This window comes from Alexandromys fortis, unplaced genomic scaffold (assembly GCF_014885135.2).
Source record: "Alexandromys fortis isolate MF-2015 unplaced genomic scaffold, M_Fortis_MF-2015_v1.1 scaffold_16, whole genome shotgun sequence".
Lineage (NCBI taxonomy): Eukaryota > Metazoa > Chordata > Mammalia > Rodentia > Cricetidae > Alexandromys > Alexandromys fortis.
The window spans coordinates 7,315,819-7,332,152 of record NW_026067893.1 but is presented as its reverse complement, the minus strand read 5'-3'; the positions used below and the strand labels follow the sequence as shown (position 1 = coordinate 7,332,152).

At 42.8% G+C, this 16,334-nt stretch overlaps 1 protein-coding gene across 5 annotated transcripts in view; it reads left to right on the top strand.

Moving 5' to 3' along the window:
* The window catches only part of Mxi1 (MAX interactor 1, dimerization protein), a 60,524-nt gene that overhangs the window by 31,986 nt on the left and 12,204 nt on the right, over nucleotides 1–16,334 (top strand). For 4 of the 5 annotated variants that reach the window (XM_050148244.1, XM_050148260.1, XM_050148276.1 and 1 more), the window contains exon 3: nucleotides 2,201–2,230. The exons of the other annotated variant lie outside the window; for it this stretch is intronic. In XM_050148244.1, coding sequence (XP_050004201.1) covers nucleotides 2,201–2,230 — 30 coding nt within the window. The remainder of the gene's footprint in view (nucleotides 1–2,200; nucleotides 2,231–16,334) is intronic. 5 annotated transcript variants of the gene reach the window in all.

The following is a 16,334-nucleotide window of genomic DNA, read 5'->3' as shown; positions in this document are numbered from 1 at the left end:
GCTTGTGTACGTTGGTGTTCCCTGGTGTCCCTTTGGACTGGTCCACTCTGCTTGTTTTCCTCTTCCTTCTAGTTGAAATAATCCCTTAAGTAGGTTCCAAACTTGACTGATACCAAATATGTCCATCAATTAAGCCCCAAATCCAATGCTACCTTCTCCAGGGTTTTCTCAGTAACCCCATATGGAAGTAAACCACTGTCTTTGCGCTCCTGTGACAGCTGGTGTCTTTCTTTGTGAACTTAGTTTACCCTTAGTTACAGTGACTCCTGTACATGTGTGAGTTCCCCAGCCAGAAACCCTTTCGTTCCTTGTAGTCTGAGTCGGTATAGAACCCGGAGAGCATTCAGTAATTGCTCTCTTAATATTATGTGTAAGAGGAGTAAGCTCTGGGAGACCAAGGCTGGATGGAAGTCGTTAGTATGTTTGTGATTGCTTTGTTTCTTGCTATTTGGGAACCACATTAAATTCTGTGGTGGTGTAACTAGACGTGTCGTGGGTTTCCTGCTTCACTAAAAAGGTTCAGGTTCTTATCGTTTGTTTCTTTTTTTTTTTTTTTAAATAAGACAAATAATAAGTCTGTTCAGGACAGGCAGAAGGGACCTGCTGTTTTAATTTTGTTCACAGCAGTGGGCCCGATTATGCTCCTTTGGTCTCGGCTTTTTATAATAGGCTCAGTATAGTGTTGGAATTCCACCATTGGTTATCAGTGAATGGATTATTCTTTGTGTTTATGGCTACCACTGGGATTGCCAGATAGGTTAGCATAAGTTTATGGTAAACTTGCATCTACTTTTCTATAAATACAGCGTTGCTGTTGATGGTATACTGTGGAATTTTATAGAGAGATTGTCTCTTATTCTGGTATTACTTGTTATCAGTTTTATTTTTAGAGGAAGACAGCTAAACCCAAACTTCCCTTGCTAAGAGGGCACAGGAAATCTCACCATTGATTTTGAAGGGTTTTTAAGAAGTTAAATTTCTCAACCAAGCCTTCTGGGAATTGCTAAGATAGCTCTACTGTGCTCGCCTGGCACCCACGTAAAGGTGGGTGGAGAAACCCTACTCCACAGTTGCCCTCTGGCTTCCGTGTGCACCACGGCACACGTGCCCACACCTGTACACACGTATACAACATCAGTAATGGGTAAATGATTATATCTACCATTTCCTTTTCACTTTTTTGCTTGAGCATTTCACGCAAACCAAAAAAAAAAAATCTAAACGGAATAAACGTAGAGTGGTAGACTTTAAGCTCTGAGCTTTAAGGTCCAGGTTGTTTGGTTTTATGGTTTCTTTAGCCTGAATTATACGTACATTTGCTGCTCATTTGGCTGAACTCTTGAGATATTCTAAGATTCTTTTTTGAGGGAGAAGTGCTTCTATTAAGATAATCTCTTTGCAATGAGTGTCAGTCTTTTTCATCATGTGGAACTTTAATTGCCAATAAAGCAAAAGGTAGACAGACAGACAGACAGAAACTCAGTCCTCTGGCTGTTGAACTCAGGAACTCAATTCTCACAAATTGTGAGGCTCACAAAAATACCTGTTAAGATTTCTGAATCTACTGTTAAATATTCATAGGGGAGGGGGATAAAGTTAAAGCAGTCAGTTATGTGTTATTTTGAAAGCATTTGACATTAACACGGGTATGTAAAGTGATATGGGGCGTTGTAGCTCAGCTGGAGAGTGCTTGCTAGCATTCATGAGAGTGTGGGTTTGGTCTCAGTGCCACATAAAACCAGGTGTAATCGGGCATGCTTGTAATCCAGAACTTGGGAGGTTCTCAGTTACACTGTGAGTTTGAGGGTTCCTGGACTACAGGAAACACGGGCACTCACACAATGTAAAATGGTCAAAGTTTTAGTCCTAACAACAAGAACTTAAAATCACTTTTATCAAAGTCATGTTTTAAATTCTGGGCTTTTACAGTAGTAGCACACTTATTTAAGGGAACTAATGTAGCATAGTTGTGATTCTTGCTAACTAGCTCACTATATTTTGCTGTTTAGCATAGATTTGTTAGCCCTTGTAACAATCATTTGAGGCAGGTGTAACGACTCAGGTCAGCTGAGTTGAGGTATAGAAGTCTGAACGCTGTGTTGTTGAACCCCCTGGTTGTGGTAAACTGCTGATGAAGCCGGGGTGCCTTGTGGCTTTATTAACAAGCCTGGCTAACGCTCTCTTTTTTTTCTTCTTTTAGATCTACACACAATGAGTTGGAAAAGAACCGGTGAGTCAGTGATGAAGTGCAGCTTGTGTTTGTTTGAAAGTAAACTTGCTGTTTTACCTGAGAAATGAAACTGGTTGACAGTGTATGGATAGTTGTTATTTTATTTTTAAGATGTATAAGTTTATCGATTGTGATACATTGTATTTTCTGGAAAAGGTGATTTAAGAAGTAAGCATGGTACTGAGCTCATTTGAACTTGAGTTTGTGGGATGGCTTCCTTTCTGTCTCTGAGAACAAGTTAGCTGGGATAGGTTCATGGCTTAAAACATGGTCTGGCTAAAGGATTGTCTTTCTGGATTAGGTAATAAAGTGACAGACTGGAGTGCATTGGATCTTTGTGCTTTGCTCGCCCGGTTATTCATCCACTCAGCAAATGCTTGCTGATCAGAACTGTGCGGCCTCATTGCCGGACACACTGGGAAGTTCGCTGAGAACAGAGAAGGATGTTTAAGACCATTTATTTGGTCCTTAAGGAACTCAAGTTTTGTGGGTGTGAGAGAAAGAATTGGGTACGATGATTGAGAAACAGGGTACTTAGAAAAGATCATCACGACGGTCACTTAACTATCATTTGAAGGGGGTCTTGAAAGGCTCTGTTAGACAGTGAGTGAGCAGGAGGTTCCACATGAGCATGAGAGATGGTCACGTGCACAAGGCACTGGGTTCCATCCGTGACAGTGCAGTAAAATGAAACGAAAGCTTAGAGCATGGAGTGCCAGGCATGGCGGCACACATCTGAAGACCCCAGCATCTGTGAATCTGAGGCACAGGAGGATCTTGAGTTCAAGGTTCACCTGGGCTGTGTAATAAATTCAAGAACAACCTGGTCTACTTCAAGCAAGAGCCCGTCTCAAAAACAAAATGGGATTGGAGAGCCAGCTCAGCAGTTAAGAGAATTTACTTTCTCACAGAGGACCCAGGTTCAGTTCCCAGCATCGTGGTGACTCTCACAACCACTCATTACTCCAGTTTCAGGGGATCTGACGCCCTCCTCCGACATCCCTGGGTACCAGGCACACACACGGTACACATACATACATATCTTGCTTGGGCCCCATGAGTTAAATATTGCTGAACAAGTGGATTTTGTAATTATTTCCTCCTTTTGGATGTGGCTCTCAGTAGAAACCTGGCAGAAAGCTTTTAACACACATCAAGACAGTGTTTGGTAACGATGTGGGTAAGGACTTTGAAAGAATTGAGTAAATTTTATTTATTAATGCATATCATCACTGGCTTCTCCACAGCATAGAAATGCGAAGGTGGTGCTTACCCCTCGTGTAAACAACCCCCTGTGAGTTGTCTAGTCCTCTGTCCTGCTGTGATGAGGACGGCTTTACAGAAAGCTCAGGCGTGTTCCATGGTCTTCTGCTGACCATCTCGTAAAAGCTGACCGACAGCCTTCATTTCTTTCTTCTCTGATTATTTCCCCCTTTCATGCTGCTGTTTGTCTGATTGTTTTCTTCTTTTCCCCATTCCCTGGGCCACCACTGGAAGGTGGTATAGTAACCTTTCCGAGACACAGCCAGCCGTAAAGGCTTCTTATCATTAGCAATAAAACTGTAAGGTAGCAGCATGCACAAGAGGGCCAGTGCCAAAAGGAAAATCAAATTGAATACTCATGCCTTTCCTCTGGAAGGCTGCCAGCTTGTGGCTGAGCAAGACATAGGAAGATTTACAGGGGTGGGGGTGTTTCTCGGGAAGACAGCACAAGAACGTTTAAAAGTTCAGCCTGTATTCTTAGATATTTTTAGCGCCCACCAAGTATTATTTAATAATTGTTATTTCCAGGGCACAGTTTTTATTTACACTGTTAATTTAAAAAAGGTCACCGTGGATTTTGAGGCTTTTGAGGTCAGCGGCCTTAGAATACGCTCTTCACTGAGGGAATGAGTCTGTCAGAGCAGCAAAGCAGCCTGTCTTCGTCTGGAAAAGGCGTTCCTGGAGTAATTTTATATTCTTGAAATTTTGCCACTTTATATATACATATACATATGTGTGATATATATATGTCAGAAAAAAATGTTTTTTTAGTTTGCTCTAAAATCTCGACCTAAAGCTCTCTGAGTTGGTGGTTTTCTCTGAGGCCAGTGCAGTGGGAATAAGAGTAGGTGGTGTACAATGTTAACGCATAGTAGGGAAATTCCAGGCGGTTCTCCTAAAGCCCTGAGCTTGCTGAAGCCTGGGTTCTGGCCTCGAAGAGATAATAGCTAACAAATATTGAGGTTCATAGTCTTAGGTCTGAAAGCCCCAAAGTGGAGACTTGGGGCCAGGGACCCCTGTAGTACTTTGTTCAAATCACCATTCCCAGATACCTGTAGCTCCCTCATTCCAGAGCTTTCAGTAGCTCAGACACTTGGGGAGATCTCTGGAACTGGTTTCCTCCTGGCATCACTGAGTCAGGAGGGCGTGCTGAGCTGACGCAGAGCACGTCCCTGGTCGTGTCGTCTCTACATAGGCCCTGACAGGCCCAGCACTTGCATGTTCAGTGGCTCCACTTTCCTCGGGAATCCCTGTGAATTGTCTCACAGTAAATTGTTCCTCGGGAACCTGTGTGAATTGTCTCATGGTAAACTGTCCCTCAGGAACCTGTGTGAATTGTTTCATGGTAAACCCTCAGGAACCCGTGTGAATTGTCTCATGGTAAATTGTCCCTCAGGAACCTGTGTGCATTGCCTCACGGTAAATTGTCCTTCAGGAACCCGTGTGAATTGTCTCACGGTAAATTGTTCCTCAGGAACCCGTGTGAATTGTCTCATGGTAAATTGTCCCTCAGGAACCTGTGGGAATTGTCTCATAGTAAACTGTCCCTCGGGAACCCGTGTGAATTGTCTCATGGTAAATTGTTCCTCAGGAACCTGTGTGAATTGTCTCATGGTAAATTGTTCCTCAGGAACCTGTGTGAATTGTCTCATGGTAAATTGTTCCTCAGGAACCTGTGGGAATTGTCTCATAGTAAACTGTCCCTCGGGAACCCGTGTGAATTGTCTCGTGGTAAACTGTTCCTCAGGAACCCGTGTGAATTGTCTCATGGTAAACTTCATGAGTCTTTGAGATCCAGGTATTCGGATTTACTTGTCTGTTGGCTTACATATGAGTGTGGTCCTTTGACAGAGAAGAGACTGTTAGTGCAGGTCTGGATGCCACTTCATTGGGTTTTCATTTCCTTACCTCAGATTACTGGTGATGTTTTCTGCAGATTCAACAACTTCAGCAGGACTTTAGTGGTCAAGTACCTTAGTGCTGACTGCAGGGGAGGCCATTCAACCTTAGGAGATGCCATTCAGCTGAAACACAAGGCTCACCCTTATTACCGCTTTGGCAAAGCGGGGAGGGCCAAATGAGGACACTGGATTAAGAACGCCTCGCTAGGCGGAGGGGCAGTGGCTGTGATAAAAGAGAATTAAGTTCAGTGGATGGTAATGGGTGTCCTCCATACATAAAGACATCCACATCCCTGAGGGAAGGATGATGTAAACACTTACGGAGGACCTGCTCTGCTCCCCATCTCACAGGGCTGTTCTGATTCCTGAAGGGAGGAAAACAGAAACTGGGGGTCATAGATATTGAAAACTGGCTATTCTGGCCATCACAATTACCATTTGAAACAGGCTGGATGTGAATATAAAACAATCCTGACCGTGACCCTGGCTAATATGGTGGCTATGTTATTATTAAACTTTCTCTTCAGTGACGATTAATAAATACCTGGCATTGTGGTACATAAAATGAAAAATATGATTTAAACTTTATCCTATATCCTTAAGGTTAAAATCATCATGGTTTGGTATTCATAAGTTTATCTTCTAATGCCGTGATCTAGTTTAGAGACCTGTTAATGTCTGGAAAGTGTTTTCAAACTGAAGCCCATTAGTAGTGTGTGATTTCGTGAGCCAGAGAAGAGAGTAGAAAACCCTGTAAATGCAGAACCGCAAAACCTGTTTAAATTCGATCATGACGTCAAAATGCAGTGTGCTGTAGTAAAAGACACCGCTGTATCACCAGGAAGAATGTGTGCTGAGCGACGCCGTAGGAAGTGGTCAGTGTGACAGACCTACAGAAGCCAGATGGTGGCACACAAAGTTCTGCCCTTGCGCCGATGAGAGGTTCTGTGTGCTTGTAGGACATTTGTTTAAAAAAATACTGTACACTTTTATGCACAGCAAGCACATTCTGGAAAAAAGAACACCTGTCTTATTAGGAAGAAATCCTTAAACTGGCTAGGCTGAACTTTCAGTAATGCCTTAACTAATAGTAAAAGCAAAATTAAAGTAGGTTTCTGTAGTTTTTATCATGTTTGTCTCACAAAGCAAAATTATTTGTGCATAATTAAATGTCTGAGGAAAGTGCATGACCAAAAGAGATACGTGTCACCTTGGCACTCCTGTTAATGGGGAAAATACCGTGTTGACTTTATTTCTGGTTGGAGTTCTTGTAGCAGGAACACCTTAGTTGTGAAAGTGTGCATGTGTTATGTGTGTGTGTATGAAGGTTTTTTTTAAAAGGCAACGATAGCAAAGCAATCCATACGTCTCCATAGATCATCAAACTGATCTGGCCTACACTAGTCCTTAGAAACCTAGATTTCCTAATCCCCAAGCTGGTGAATAGCAAAGCTGGGGTAGAGGCCTAGATTTCCTAATCCCCAAGCTAGAACTCATTCATACTACCGTCTAGGCACATATAAAACAATGTATTTTTCAGAAACCCTGTCCTGACCATATATAGCGGCCTCTAAACTCTTGAAAGTTCCCTTTTATGTCACTTCTTTGACTTGTCATATGCACGACTCTGTCTCTTTAGAGAGCACACACCTCCCTTCTAGACTGGACGCACCCCATGTGAGCACAGGCTTTGGTAACACGAGGACCTTGCACTCAGTTTTTAGGTGCTTTTGACTAGCAGGTACCCAAGTGAAGTAATAACTTTCTGTAGCAGGTTGCGTCTTTTGTCAGATTAAAGGAGAAGGAAGAAGTTAAATGTCAAGTCAAATTTAGCTGTGCCTCCTCCTGTTCTTCCTCCTCATGCTCCTCTTCTTCGTGAGTCCTGCAGCTTCAAGACAGAAAATATTTTAGGAAGACACAAAGCGAGATACTTGCAGCCCTGCAAACATCTTCCCCTTCCACTCCTGCTTCAGAGAGAACAGTTTGTCCCCATGGGATATTCTAGGGAAGTGACCCACTTAGGAAATACGTGGTGACTGCGAAAGTGGGTGTGTGTCACGGGACAGTGCCTCTCGAGTGGACACTTCTGCAGATGCCGTGGTGCATCCTCCATGTTTCAGCTGGTAGAGCCGACCAAGTATTCAGTTATAATTCGACTTTTACTATAAATGGCATAAAAACCAAGACCCATCTTTTTTTGCTCTTAAAAAAAATACGTATTTTTTCACATTATTCTATTTTTTTTTTAAATTTAGCCAAGTTCAGTTATGTAGCATAGGTTGGCCTTGAGGTCGTTTTTTAGCCTAACAGCAGTAAGTGTTTGGCTCCTTTAAGAACTGATAGATAAGTTTGTGTAAGATGAGTTATTGGGCTGGGGAGAGATGGCTCAGTGGTTAAAGATCATGTACTGCTCTTCCAGAGGATCTGCGTTCTGTTCAGAGCTCGCTCTCTCTCTCTCTCTCTCTCTCTCTCTCTCTCTCTCTCTCACACACACACACACACACACACACACACTTATAAGAGTATTTTTAAATGAATTGGCATTTGCCTATCATTTAAAATGTTTCACTGGATTCTGGGGGATGGCTCAGCAGGCAAAGGCACTTGTCTCCAAGCCTAACAACCTGAGCCCAGTCCCTGGGATCCACATGGTAGAGAGAGAGAACCAGCTCCCCAAGTTGTCCTCTGACTTCCATGTGCAGGCCACATGAGTGCTCCACATACACATAAATAAATAGAACAAAAATTGGTTTCAGTTGGTCTTAGAATTTACCAGACTGGGCGGTGGTGGCACACGCCTCTAATCCCAGCACTCTGGAGGCAGAGGCAGGCGGATCTCTGTAAGTTCAAGGCCAGCCTGGTCTACAGAGCTAGTTCCAGGACAGGCTCCAAAGCCACAGAGAAACCCTGTCTCAAAAAAACTACTTTATACCATTCTATCTCTGTGTAGGATTGTTTATTTATTTATTTAATTGGGGGGGTTTCAAGACAAGGTTTCCATGTGGCTTTGGTATGTGCCACCACTGCCCAGCTCTGTCTAGGATTTTTTTGCTTAAATTTTGGAAATCTGGATTACAAACATGTCTGTATTTCACTTTGTACAATGAACCCGTGTTTCCTGCGAAGTGAAGCCTACTATCCAGGGTTTCTCGGTGCCCTTGATAGAGCCTGGAATCATGGGGTCCGGAGGGGCCGGGTGTTCTGCAGGCCCAGCAATGGGCAGCAGGGAAAGAGCAGCTTCTCTGTTCCCCGAATATCACAGTTTGGTCTCTGCACCCCATTCCTATTTACCCCATTTCAGTTTGCATTGAAAATAGGAAATACTCAAAATGCAGGGTAAGATTTTCCCCTAACTCCTGGGTTTGTTTTGACTTGGCTTTGGACACTAATCTATGACGACTAATAATAAGGAGTTGTCGCGTATCTGTGCTGGTGTCTCCTGTCTGCCATTAACCTCAAGGTGGAGTTTTCTGATTTGAAATCTCTGGTGGAAAGAGGGGTTCATTTGAAGTGGCTTAGTTCCCGGCACTGACAGACTCCTCGAGGTAATTACAAATCCACCGACAAGTACTTATTAGCGTTGGACTCTGCTAGTTACTAGGGAGAGCGAAACAACAAGTCCTGGGTCCTGCTCTTGATTATAACCTAACTAGGTAGAGCACAGATGTTATTACAAAGCCCCTGTAAAGAATATAATTAGGTGCTGGGTTGCGAGTGTGGCAGATGGGAGTTAAGGTAAACTCATTGTGGGGGCTGTTGTGGACTCCGGCTGGTGTGAACAGCCTGGTCGTGCTTGCTGATTTCTGTGATCTGCATAGTATGCCAGTAGTTTACTAGAACAGGTCTTAGGTTTTCAGTATGTCCGTTTGAATTCAAGTGTAGTTTGTCCCTTGCTCTGAGGTGAAGTCAAACCGTTCAGCACGGATAAGATAGACTGGCGCTTGAGTGTTTTCAGAGAATGGGGTATAGTCTTTTTTGTTGTTGTTGTTTTTTTTTTTTTTCGAGACAGGGTTTCTCTGTGGTTTTAGAGCCTGTCCTGGAACTAGCTCTTGTAGACCAGGCTGGTCTCGAACTCAGAGATCCGCCTGCCTCTGCCTCCCAAGTGCTGGGATTAAAGGTGTGCGCCACCACCGCTGGGCTACAGTCTTTTATTCATCTGGTTTATATTGCTTCCTTGCTGTGTCCGTGGCAGCTCAAATACAGTCTTCTGTTTTTCTGAGACAGGGTCTCACTCTAGTCAACAGTATCCTTGAACTTGTCTTCCTCGGGCCTCAGTTTCCAAGTGCTAGGATTATAATTTACGTATTTTTATTTTATGAGCATTGCCTGCATGTATGTCTATGAGAGGATATCGGATCCCCTGGAACAGGAGTTACAGACAGTTGTGAGCTGCTATCTGGGTGCTAGGAATTGAACCTGGGTCCCCTGGAAGAACAGCCGGTGCTATTAACCACTGAGCCATCTCTCTACAGCCCCCCAAGTGCTGGAATTAAAGATGGTACCCCCACTCCAAGTTTATACAGTGCCATTTTTAATCGAAAATAAAATTATTTTCATACAGTGTATTCTGGTCATAGTTTCTCCTCTCTCATCTCCTCCTAGATTCTTTCCCACACTTCCAACTCCATGTCTTCTTTCTCCTTCTGTTAAAATAACAGACAAGCAAATAAAAAAGACAAAGGATAAAACAAAACAAAGAAAAAAAGAAACAGCATAGAAATGTAGCAACACACATATAAACACACGTGCACACACAGACTCATACAAACAAAACCCATCAAAACACAAAATCTAGAGGCCATGACATACAGGCAAAAGAAAGTAAGATAGATGTGCCCTAACAAAGTGTTAGGAGTCGAAAAAATGTTTTATCCATTTAGCATGTGTTTATTTCTCCTTCTGTTCTCAAGGTGATTTGTTCTTCGACTCCGTGATATCGTAGTTGAAAATGAAGAGCGGCAGTGCTCTCCACTGACCAGTTAGAAGTAATTCTTTATACGGTGCTGAGTATTTGGCTGGGACTTTTTTACATGGAAAAATTTCTTGAAGGTTCTTCATAATTGCATTATAGAAGAAATTATGTCATAAGTAGTCAATTGACATCCAGAGGAAGCATTCATGTGTTGCTTAATTTCCCGACAAACCCCATGATGGAAAGACTTAAAAATGAACTTGGAAAATACTGAAATTAGATTATCGCCTTCTGTTAAATAGTTACATATGTCTTGCTTAATTTCTGTTTATTAATTTGTATCCGCCCAATTATAAAGTAAATTTGGAGGAAACAACTGAAAAAAAAAGTCCAAAAATACCATGGAGCTTGTTTTGTGTTGTCCGTCTGCTTGTGGGTGTGGGGCCTGTCCTCAGGTGTGGTTTATGTCTCTAGTGAGACTCCCGCCTTGCAGGTGATTGCAGTATCATCTTTAATAGTTACAGTTGTCCCGTGAAGAGTTTTCCCTCTCTTTGTGGCGCAAATGTTGGTGAAGACCCAAGTGCCTTGTGAAAATAAACAAAAACTTGAGATTGCCACATTCCACTTGAAGATTTTAGCTGTTTGGGGCTTACAGGAGTAAGATTAACAATTATGGCAGTGTTGGAACAGAATGAGGTCAACATGTGTAACGGGAACTTGCCAGGGCCCTAAAAGTCTTTTAAGCACCATTCTGTTTCAGATGAGTGGTGAAGATGTTCATTTGAGTCTCTAGCATGCCCTGCCTGAGGCAGGCTTTGTAACTTAAAAGCACGCCCAACCCTCTGTCTTAAGCTTGCCTAAGAACTGATGCTGGCCTAGGATGTAATGTCAAAAACCCACACGGACGCACATTCTCTCCCTCTCCCTTCCTCTCCCTCTCCCTTCCTCTCCCCCTCCCTCCCTCCCTCTCTCTCTCTCTCTCTCTCTCTCTCTCTCTCTCTCTCACACACACACACCCACCCCACACACATTCTCTCCCACTGCCACACACACACAAACACACACACACTTCACAGAATGCTCTGCTTTTCAATACTTTGATCAGAAATGATTGGAGCAAGTCTGGCTCATTTGAAAGACCCTAAAACTACATGAGAAAGATTTCATAATCTGGAAATGCAAAGACTAAATTAGAATATGCGAGTAATTTGTAAATTGTAAAATACACATAGATTTCTTCACCAAAACCATGGCTAAACTTTAGGGAACTTTACAACCTAAAGGAAAAATTTCCAGATTTTTCTTACTTTCTTTCTTTTGAAAAGGGCAGTCCTACTTATGTATGTTAACTATAAAGGATCTTATAACCACAAATAAAAACAAATTTAAACAACACTTTTGGGCTTTATAAGAAGATGATGGGTGTGTGTAACGTTTGGGTCATGGCCAGGTGGAAGCTTCTCTGGGTTGTACCATTCACTGGTGCCACTGACAAGCGCAAAGCTCTTGAGTGTTTGGATTGTCACTGTGAGTAGGGTCATTATGCCTATATGTCTTTAAACTCTTTGGCTCATTTTAGCCCAGCACAGTTCACAATTGGTCCTTTACAGATGCTGGTGGTGGCTGGAATTGAACTCAGGACCTCTGGCTAGTGCTCTTAACTGCTGAGCCATCTCTCCAGCCTCTACAACTATTCCTTTATAGAACACCTTGTATTTTCTAAAACTAAAAAGAGAAAGAAAGAAAAAAAGAAAGACAGAAAATTCAGTCTCTTCCAAGTAAGTTTCTTTTTAAAAAAAAATATAAGTTTTGCGATTTATTATGTATATTGCACACCTGTGTATCAGAAGATCCTGCTATAGATGGCCGTGAGCCATCATGTGGTCGCTGGGAATTGAACTCAGGACCTCTGGAAGAACTGTCAATGCTCTTAACCACTGAGCCATCTCTCCAGCCCCCGTAAGTTTCCTTTTCAATTAGAAATTCCGCCTTTGCAGGCGAACATAGCACAGGTTATAGCACAGGTTAGGTAGAGCCGAGAGGCTTGCAAAGGAGAAGACTCTTCCTTAGAACAGCTGGATGCTGAGTTCTCATAAAGCTCTTGAAAGCATTTTTTATTGCTGTATGTTGGGTCATATGAGGAGTGAGCGTGGTTTTCTTGGCTTGCAGTGTTAAATTCTGGTGTTTTTAAAGAAAAATCGAATAAATAAATATTGAGTATTTCAGCATTTCAAAGGATCCTGCCCATATCTTTTGCGAATAACAGATGTTGGTGACCCCAAATGCTGTTTCAGGCCTTTGACCCTTCATTATTTGAGAGGAAATATATGCAAACAGGTTTGGCAAGCATAGTCTCCAAGCCCTATCGGCTTCTCTGGTTGGACAGCAGTTTTTACTTGTTGTTGTAGCCGTGTGCAGCCCTGGTAGTCTTCTCACCTGCTGTGATGGATCGCAGCGTTTTCACTGTCAGAGCTAACGGAACAAGTTTCCCTCCACCTGGCTTCTCCTTTCTCTCAGATCCATGGAGTTCAAGGAATTCTTCTATTGATGTAATCAAAGTGTGCAGTTATCTGTCGACTAAAAGTAAATAAAACAAGGGAAATCTTACTGATAAAGCAAATTCTATCTGGAAAATTAGCAACCTTGAGCTAAGCCTGGAGGAACACGGGGTAGTCCTGCAGTTCCCGTCCCTCTGTCACTTTATATTCCATGAGCTTTTCCAGCAGAGTCTGACTGGACGCAGACAAATGCAGATAGAAGCAGCTCAGATACAGAGCTGTGACTATTACTCTTTTAAAGCGTGTGTGTGTGTGTGTGTGTGTGTGTAGACAAACACAGGACAGACAAGACACGCGAGAAAGGAGACACAGACACGCGGCTCCCACGTGGGTGCACTTTAATAGGGGAGGAGGGGGACACGATAAGGGACAGGTGTGCAAGACACACAAGGGTAAAGGGCAAGAGAGAGCGAGACCTCGTGGAAGCTCGCTTTTTAACGAGAAGCGCAAGGGTATCTGGGAGAAATGACCTGCACCTGTGTGCGCCCGCTTGCGCAGGTATCCGTAGTCCAGGAGGAATCTGGGAGCTGTAGTTTCCAAAAGGAACAACAGTGACCATGTGCTTTAAGTCAGCAACTTGGGCTCAGTCCCTTAGGGAACCTTCTTCTCTTCAGAGAAAGCGTTTAAAAATACAGTTTTAAAAGATACAGTCCTTAAGGCACATTCCATTGTGCTTGCTTTAGAAGGACTTGCTGGTCAGTCCCTACTACACACTGAAGAACTTCACCAAAGGGTCCCGCTTGGCGCCAGGTGTTTTGCTATGCTAGGCTACCTCCGAAAGAAATTCAGAAACTACTGTTCATTTGGGCTCTGCGGTTAGGGACACACATGTGACGTAGGGTAATGAAAGACAAAACTCAGACAATGGAGTAATTTAGAAATAAGACGATGTATCAAAACATCAGTTCTGTGTCATTACCGAGATGTGGCGTATCTTAGATTCTGTGAGCTTTACTTTCCCAGAGGTTCTGAACGCCTGTTAATGCTTTAAGTTTGTGAAGCAAAGCACGTTGGCCAACATTTGTTCTTTGTTGTCCATTTCCTGTCCCAAATTTCATCACCCCTCCTCCAAACAAACCACAACCTTTTGATTTGGGGAAAATTACGATAAAATGGGACTTTAAAAATAATCCGAGCTAGCTTTACTGAATTGGCGGGTGTCCAGCGGTGTCAAACCGTTTGCCATCTGCTAGGAGTGAGCTAGGAGTGAGCATGCTTCCCCCTGCGAATCACCCGGCTCTCTCCATCTCAGGTTCCTCGTGCTCAGGGCAAACTAAACATCCACATTTCGGGGACGCGTCAATCCTAGGCTTGCTCTTGTTCATTTAATAAATCATGTCTTTCTTCCTACGTTTATATACCCCCTTAAAACGAGCTGTTATACTAACACATCTGAGAAATGGGGCCATTCCAAAGGACACAGGCTTCCAGGCTTCCATTGTCACTTTTAGCTTCTAAACGGTTAAATCGTGAAGCAGGCTTCAAGGTCGCTTGTGCTGTATAAGATCGCCACTTTATTGAACTTCATTTCTCTGCCTCCTGAATGGCAATTTGATTGCAGTAGAGTGGTTGTGCCTAGCTCTAGGTTGGAGTGGGGTTCATTGTGAGAGTTTGCCTTGAGCTGGTGTGGAGGAGATTTAATTCTCGCAGCATCTTGTGTCTCACAGCAGCTTATCTCTGCGTCTCCCATCTGATTTGCCAGCACGTAGGAAGTTTGTTTTGGTTTCAGAATGTACTTTACCCCATGGTTGCTGGCAGGGTACAATGCTATTGACATCACTGTGTTTCAAATAGAAAATTAACAAGTAGCTACTGTTGTGATTGCAGATTGCTTTCCCAGTCCCTGTGAGAGAATGCTTTTTCCTCTGGACAGTAATACTGCTCAGCCCCTTGGTACCATTAAACCAGCCAAGGGGGCTGCCAGAAAAGGGATGAACACCCACAAAAGACTGAAGAATAGAAAACTGTTAATAAGGCAGAAGTCTTTAATCTGTTTCCAAACTGATGTGAAAGATAATTAAAAAAAAAAAAATCTCTCGCACCCACAGCTAAGTTTTGACAGTAGTCCAGGTCCGGAGCCTGATCCCTCCAGAGAGTAGTATCCTTTCCCTCCCCTGAAACCCTGGAGAGTTGCCAAAAGAAAATAAGCTATTTTGTATTTAGAACAAATTGCCACTGTTTTCTCCAGCGATGTAGCTCTATTTTCCCAGACCTTGAAACCTGGAATACAGAAAGTTCTTGTGTGACTGGAGAAATATGCTGAATGAATGATGAAGCTGGGTTTTGTTTTTGTTTAAAGAAAAGAAAAAGAAAAACCCAGCAACCCCAAACCCTTATAAACAGGTAGAGAGAGAGAGGCCGAAGGCATAGAAAGTGGACTGAGCACAGAGTGCACATGAGCGAGCCGTTCTTGTTACGTCTTAAGCGCTTGAGTCTCCTGCTGGGATTTCCAGTGAAGAGCATTTGCTTCTAGAACAAGATCTTAATGATTTTTTTCCCCCCTGAGTGAGGCAGGCTGTCTAAAATGAGGTCTTGAGCCTGGCATGGTGGTGAAGATGGTGAGTGAATGCCAGGCCCATCTACGGAACAAAAGTCACAGGGTTTCTTTTTGTGGTTTTTTTTGTTTGTTTGTTTGTTTTGTTTTTGTTTTTTTTTTTTTTTTAAAGGAAAAAGCTAACTTTTCTTTAGAGATGAATGCACAACATTTAAAAAGAAGCAATCATTTGTGTGTTCTACCTGCTAGTCTTGTAAACTCCGTGTAAAGATAGGGTCATCTGAATGTCGTGGTGCGCATGCCCTTACTCCCAGCACTGGGCAGGTGGATCTCTGAGTTTGAGGCCAGCCGCAGAGTGATCCAAGACAGCCAGGACTATATAGAGAGACCTTGTCTAGAACAAAACATGAAAGCTGTCAGGATTTTATTACTGTTTTCTTCCTCTACATCACTGAATATGAATTTTTCGACTTTTTTTCCTTATACCTAGGTTTTTAATCTATTTGTTTTCTATATGATTGCTTTTTGGCCATTATACGTCTAATTGCTACTACTACTTGCACTTAAAATTCTTTTAAAAATGTATTTCCAATACAAGTGTATGAGTGTTCTGCTTGCACGCATGTCTGTGCCCACATTCATGCCTGGTGCCCGTGGAACCAAACCTCGTATCCTCTGCAAGAGCAGCAAGTGCTCGTAACAGTTGAGCCTTCTCTCCAGCCCTTGAACTCAAAATTTTAAAGAAATTTTCTGCTTTCTAAAAACTATAAAGTCAAAAACTTGAAATTGACCCAAACATGGAATTTTAATTTCTAAATTTCATTTGGCATTGTTTGTGCTAGCTTCTTATCACTGTAAATACTTTGATAAAGTTAACCTATTCATGGGTGTGATTTTGAAAGTATGTGGAAGAGAGAGAACGTGAGTATGAATGTGGGTGCCCACAGTTATCAGAAGGGAGCATTGGAGCCCTTTG